At 39.6% G+C, this 6,733-nt stretch overlaps 1 protein-coding gene across 1 annotated transcript in view; it reads right to left on the bottom strand.

The window, feature by feature from the left end:
- Nucleotides 1-1,089: 1,089 nt before the first annotated feature.
- The window catches only part of LOC109110978 (polycystic kidney disease protein 1-like 2), a 30,709-nt gene continuing 25,065 nt past the window's right edge, over nucleotides 1,090-6,733 (bottom strand). The window contains 16 exon segments of the mRNA XM_042754411.1: nucleotides 1,090-1,240; nucleotides 1,324-1,455; nucleotides 1,547-1,648; nucleotides 2,411-2,621; nucleotides 2,755-2,915; nucleotides 3,002-3,129; nucleotides 3,212-3,345; nucleotides 3,427-3,757; nucleotides 3,864-4,049; nucleotides 4,121-4,261; nucleotides 4,365-4,461; nucleotides 4,626-5,080; nucleotides 5,438-5,651; nucleotides 5,745-5,989; nucleotides 6,249-6,448; nucleotides 6,549-6,695. Of these exon segments, the coding sequence (XP_042610345.1) occupies nucleotides 1,115-1,240; nucleotides 1,324-1,455; nucleotides 1,547-1,648; nucleotides 2,411-2,621; nucleotides 2,755-2,915; nucleotides 3,002-3,129; nucleotides 3,212-3,345; nucleotides 3,427-3,757; nucleotides 3,864-4,049; nucleotides 4,121-4,261; nucleotides 4,365-4,461; nucleotides 4,626-5,080; nucleotides 5,438-5,651; nucleotides 5,745-5,989; nucleotides 6,249-6,448; nucleotides 6,549-6,695 (3,010 nt within the window). The 3' untranslated portion in view covers nucleotides 1,090-1,114.

The following is a 6,733-nucleotide window of genomic DNA, read 5'->3' as shown; positions in this document are numbered from 1 at the left end:
ATGTCAAAACTGTCAGTGGTTCTGGAATGTTTGAGAGACTTCAAAACTGCTACCATTAATGCCCTGTCCAATAAGTATACCAGATTTCACAACCGTTTTGCATATGGTTTTAAAGGCTATAGACTCCCAAAATATGTGACACATACTGATGAACTGAATAGGTTTGTTGCCAGACCCCAATGAAAATTCTAAACTTTATCAATAATTTTTAAGACTGACTGATTTAGGTCTTTTTGCTGGTACATGCTACATATTTATAATGGCTGGGCACCCAAAGGCTATTTTGTTCCTTATTTTTCATAGTTATTTGAATGAGTTTACGATCACAGGCCACTTTTTTAATGTAAGTCATTAAAGTGATTGACTGCACTCTTTAAAAAAAAAAGGTGCATTGTGATACCATAGAAGAACCTTTGTGTCTAAATTGTTCCAAAAAGAACCTTCAACATCTGGAGAAACTTTCTGTTTCACAAAATGTTCTTTGTGGTGAAATAAGGTTCTTCAGGTTATTAAAAGGTAAGAAAAAGGTGGTTCTTTAAAGAACCTTTGGCTGAATGGTTCTTTGTGGAACCAAAAATGGTTCTTCTATGGCATAGCTTGAAGAATCTTTTGAAGCACCTTTATTATCAAGAGTGTGTGTGAAATTTTCCTAGAACACAGAGACATTTAGTGCATGGAAGCAACTTTGTTTATGCTGCATGGCATTTATGATTCATATCCCTTTATGGATAAATACTCGTACACAGTGTGTTGGTTAAATTAGGTTGTAAACTCCCCAGATAGTAATTTTACTGCAGGTTGGTTTTTTTAATTACCCTAGAAGAAAAAAAAAAGAATGTTTTCAACTGTTATCCACTCAGAAATGCTGATACCGTGATAGATGTAATGCAATAATATAGTAGGACAAAAACTTTCAGAGGAGTTGCATATTTCATGCTTATCATTTGTAATAATAGCACTGACAAACATTAAAACAGAGCTAATGGAAACATTCTGCAAGATAAAAAGCTTTTTGAGATGTACAAGAACAATTATTAAGCATCCAAAGACCGAAAGGCATTTTACAATAAAGCTTACGTTGACTGTCACATGGTTATAAAGACAAGCATAATTTCTATGATATGACAGAAGCTGTAGTCACTGAAGCATCTGCATCAATTTGCTTTTTTTTACACTTGATGCCAAGAAGACTGCAGATCTTCATCAGCATCAGGTCAACAATCTCCTCTTCTTCAGAAGGCTAAGGGAAGAGATAAAGGACAATTAATTTAGAAAGGTGAAAATGTGGTACAGCACTGGATTAACTGATAATGAGAGATTTACAGTGGGATGAAGTTGCTCTTCATTGAAAGCCACCAAAATCACAGATATAAAGAGGTTGAGAACTACGAATGTCATAAAGATAATGCAGGATCCAATCAGGAAAGCTCCCAGGACTGGATCGTAATCCAAAACCTGTCGGTAGAGGGAAACGATACATTGAACAATGTAAGTTCTTAAACACATTAGCAGTGAGTACAAATTCAGTATAGGTCTTTATTTTTACCTCATCATAGTTAAAGATACCCAGCTGTAGACAAATAATGGTCTGTGCAGCCTCAAGCAAAGTTCTGTATGAGTAGAGCCTCCAACCGTACATCAAATTGCACTAATGGGACACAAAATTTAAAACTTTCAGACAAACGTGAGTAAAATTGAATGTGTGCATCCTGCAAAAGATAGATATGGTGGCAATCAAAAATTCCAGCAAATAGCGTGCATTTCAGTTCCTTGTGTTATTGACCAGTGGTCTCAAACATAGTTCCTGGAGGGCCACAGCTTTGCAGAGTTTAGCTCCAATCTTAATTAAACACACCTTAACAATCTCATCAAGGCCTTCAGGATTACTAGAGACTTCCAAGCAGGTGAGTGGAGCTAAATTCTTCAAGGCTGTGGCGCTCCAGGAACTGAGTTTGAGACTACTGACCTTTCAGGAGCTTGTAGGCCAAACTCAGTTTCCGAAGGGTCACAGTCCTGCAGAGTTTAGCTTTAACCCTAATCAGACGATGCAGCTAATCAAAGCCTTCAGGATTACTTGGCTGTCTCCAAAAGCAGAAAAATGCTGCCTCTGCAGGTAGCATACAAAGGCAACAAGGCACTATATCCAGTGATTGTGTCACATGCTCTGTCTACTGATACCTTCATCTGATTTACTGTGGAAGGCAGCATAGATGTATCCTTCACTACTTTAGTGCACAAACTCTGTCATTGCCTGATAGGGCAGTGAAGCAACAAGTCAGCTGCCAAAACTTTTGGATGCTACCATTGAAAGCTACAGGTAATTGTGTTGGAGCAGGGCTAGAACTATACTCTTCAGGACTTAACCATTTCTGGTCTATTTTCATTTTGTTACAGAACATCACATACTCACAGCAATGGAATAGGCCAGAAACATGATGGTCATGACCACAATGAAGCCAGAGATATCTGTCCATGCCCGCTGCAGTGTAGAGGTGATCATGTGTAGCTTGGGGTTGAGTCTCAGCAGATGCCACAGCTTTATGGTGGCCAGCAGGACTAAGAAAGCTATCAGATAGCCCAGTACAGCATCTGCAGTGGCAGTCTCATAAAAACTGGCAAACCTGTTAGAGAAGCAACTGTATTAATTCTCAAGTATTTTTTAAATATAAAGGGTGTATTGTGCAGGAAGAGGAAGTTTAGTATTCCATTCTGAACATGCCGATTGATTTTGAAGAAGTGAAGACATTCACTCAAATGTCTTTGTTGTTTTGGTAGTACTCAATGTCTCGGTTACCCAATATTGTCCTCTTGACAAACACAGATAATGCACTCCAACTTAGAATAATAATGGCCAACTCTAAGAGATTCCATTTGCTTTTGAAGTATGCCCATTTCTGCTGCTTCATCAGTTTGCCCTGTTAAATCCACAAAATACTGTGCATTACAACTCCACTGATGCAAATTACACCTTTTTATTTTAATGTTCCATAAGCGAGCAGACCTGCACAAACATGTAGTAGAGAATGAAGAGGAAATAGATGGCCTCTGATGCCATAACAAATATGTGAAAGCCACCAGTGGACTGATAAAGATGGACAGTCTGCACCTCACTACGGTACTGGTATACACCTGTGAAAACAACAAAATTACCATAAGTCCAACCTTTGACAACATGAGAATCTTTCAAGTATATAGAGAGGAGATGCCTCACCCACTCCCGTGGTCTCAAAAATGAGAGTCACAATGCAGAAGAGGTTCACATTTGCATTATAAACTGTGAACTCCACAAAGACAGCCCGTGTATACACGTCCAGCCAGATGTTGTCAAAAAGATACTGAAGAAGACTGTAGGACAGGAGAGGACATATTAACTGTTGTAACTTCTACTTTTTAAACTACATTGCATGTTGTTACACATTATGCTACCTGCTTGCATTCTTTTGATCCGGGCCTAGTTCCACCACAAATCCTCCACCCTTATAAAGGGCCAGCCCACCCCAAACAGGGTTTGCCCGGAGTTTGGCCTGAGTTTGGTAGCGCCAAGGGTTGGTTACAATCTTAGAACCGTTCACATTTTTAGTCCGGTTCCACCCTGGACCGTAAGAGCCCATGTCCTCCGCTTCCCAGGAGTATGGGGCATGGCAGTCAGGAACAGTGTACTGCATGGTCTTGGCAATTTTACAAGAGTCTTTCCTTACCCTAACCTGGCGGAATCGAGCGTTGCCAACAAGTTTTGAATTTCCATCTGTTATGAAGCCTGAAAAGGTAACAAACAACAAGGTACATTTAGGTCCGTCGGTTCAATAAACAAGCAGTTTTTAACCTTGAACAAGTAGACAATGTAGACATTACTGAAAGAATACCTGGATATTGCCCAAACAGATTACTGAGCAAGGAGGATTTTGCCCAATTTAATATATCTTTGTGGTTCATACTCTCTGAAATGCCATTGCTGAAACTCTGCCGGATATGCCGAGTGAAGTAGTATGCATGTGGATCTCGATGACCATATGCAACCAAGAGAAGCATCCAAAGGAATCCCACATAAACTGCAACATAAAAGGCTGTGTCAAACAAGCTGATCTTTCGATTAATGAAAGAGAAATGATGTTCTTCTTACTGAGAATCTCCCTGATGAGTGCAAACACTTTCTGCTCCTTGATCATGTTGTTTCTCATCTTTTCTATGTCAGTGGGAGGAGGAGGCTGATAGAAACTACATGTGCTGTCTCTCCTGGCAATTCTGATTGCATCGGGATCATCTGTGGACAGATATTTCAGCTGAGGTTTTGTCACACTAAAAAAGGGATAGTCAAATCAAATATGATGCTATAAAGTAATTCATGTAGCTCATGGTCCAGTTACCCGTGTTGGGTAGAGTCCCATCAATTGGAACATCTCCATAATCTTCTTGATCAACAGTTTTGAGTACCAAAGCAAAGAAGACTGCAAAGCCCAGTACCTAAAGAAACCAATACAAGCACATCACATCCAGGTCCCTGTAGCAACAAAACATCTAGTGGACAATGTCATGTAAATACAAGCTGCATGGGAAGTAGTAATGCACTATACACAAAAATATACAATCATAAAATGCAAAAAGGAAGGCCACAAGAATTGTCTTACTTTTACAGGCTGGGTGATGAAGAGGCTTTCGAAGAATGACACCACCATTGAAATGAGCCAGCTGATGGAACGGTCCTTTCCATAGGTCAATCCATATATCATAGTGAAGTATGCTGAAACACCACTGGTGGCTACAACAAGAAACCAACCAACGAACACAAACCACCAGGGCAAGCCTTTCTGACTACACTTTCTGCTGTCTCCACTGTTTCCCTCTGTAGGGCTGGAGCTACGGGTATGTAGGCCACTGACAGAACAGGAGGAGACATGAGGTTCAAGTAGGTTCTTCATGCCTTGAACCTGCAATACTGCCTGGTTGTAGCTGTTTGGCTTGGAGAAGGATGAAGGCCCCAGCAGTCTCAGCTCTCTCTCCACATTTTGCAGCTGTTTGTAGAGATACTGGCTGTAGACACTGTGTTTTTCATTTCGCTCTGAGCTCTCACAAAAACTGCTCTCTGTGATAGGAACAAAATAATATTGTTTCATATATATAATAATAATTATGATTATAATCATATGTTGCTCTCCATTCAAAGTTTGAGTTGGGAATACTTGAGTTGAACATTTTTACTTCCGACCTCAAAGCCTTCCTGTCATACTGCATTTAAGACAACTAGAACTTAAATTCTCCAACTTCCACTTGAAAATAACCAATGGAACAATGCTTTCGTTCCACCATCATGGATATTACATCAAAGGACACTTCTCCCTGAAGTCGAGTAGATTAACTCCAAAGCAACCAGAAGTTAACATATTTTAAATTATTAGATGGGAAATTTGAAGTTCTGAATTGTCCATGTCTATGGACTCACCTTTCAGATTTACACACTCCAGGGAAGCTGTGAGAGTTTGCTTCTTTTTATAAGAGTCAGTGTAAAACTCACTTCCAACTCGATTGTGTTGACGAATTATCTCTTCTACTAGTGACAGCAGATTGTTGATGTCTGTTTTGGTGGAGTCCAGTTCTGTTCTTGGAACAGGTCTTCTCATGACCTTATAGAGTGACTGTGCTATCCGTTTGATGTCCTGAAAAGATATTATAAAAAATGTCATAATACATCATCCATAATTACAGAGAGATGGAACTATTCTGGGCCAAATTCTTAGAGAAGGACTTGCCTTTATCACAGTGTCAGGTGTGATTTCCTTGTGATTATTGTGTGGAGGCTGATTTGGAGACACGCGTCCCATTTTGCCTTGCTTTTTGGGGTCTATCTTTGACTGTTGCTTTGAAGATGATTCAGACTTTTGTTCTCTTGGACGAGCATTTCTGAAGATGCTCACAATGAGGAGATTGATAGGAAACATGATAATGGAACTCTGGATGCCAATCATGACCTGTTGCCAGGTGAACTCAATCTGACCTGTAGTTCATGCAAAGATAGAAAACACATTATTATGAATCTACATATGTTTGATTCAAGTAACACAATTAAAAAAAAAAAAAAAAAAACTTTTTTTTAATGACTGAACTACTGCAATCAATGGAGCTGTCTAGTATATTAAACAGGTGTGATGTGATTGTGTTCTAGTGGCATGGAGTGTTATTGTCATTCTGTGCCCAAATATGTTTGAGTACAGCATCCTGTAGTCATTGTTAGATTAATGTTTTATTGGTCATACCCATGTCCATGGTCTGCTCTGAGGGGTCTGATGGGATACCCCAGAACATGATACTGGTCAACATGGTGCAGAGCAGCAGTGAAAAACAGCAGGAGACACGCTGTACTCTAGTAAAATTACTACTTGGGGGACGACTGATTACAGAGAACCAGATGTGACCATCACGGAAATCTTTTGCAGTCTTCATGAAGAACAAATTACTGTAAAGTTTAAAGACAATAAATTAAATGTTAATGAGAAAATACCCTTAATTTTGTACCACACATCTGTTTCTTACCAAACAATCTCTCAGCTACATACCTAAACCTTTTCAAGTCCATCTCTGTTGCTACAGGGAAAACTTTATCTAGTGTACATTCTCCCAAGTCAACGGACAACCATGAGTTGCACAGGAAGTGACACTTCTGCCCCGTCTCCAGGTCCTGTACCATTACCTTGTTAACATACCTGTGACAATTCCAGAGGGTCACATACAGAAAGTAATG

Source organism: Cyprinus carpio, unplaced genomic scaffold (genome assembly GCF_018340385.1).
Source record: "Cyprinus carpio isolate SPL01 unplaced genomic scaffold, ASM1834038v1 S000006513, whole genome shotgun sequence".
Lineage (NCBI taxonomy): Eukaryota > Metazoa > Chordata > Actinopteri > Cypriniformes > Cyprinidae > Cyprinus > Cyprinus carpio.
This window is presented reverse-complemented; position numbering and strand designations above follow the sequence as displayed.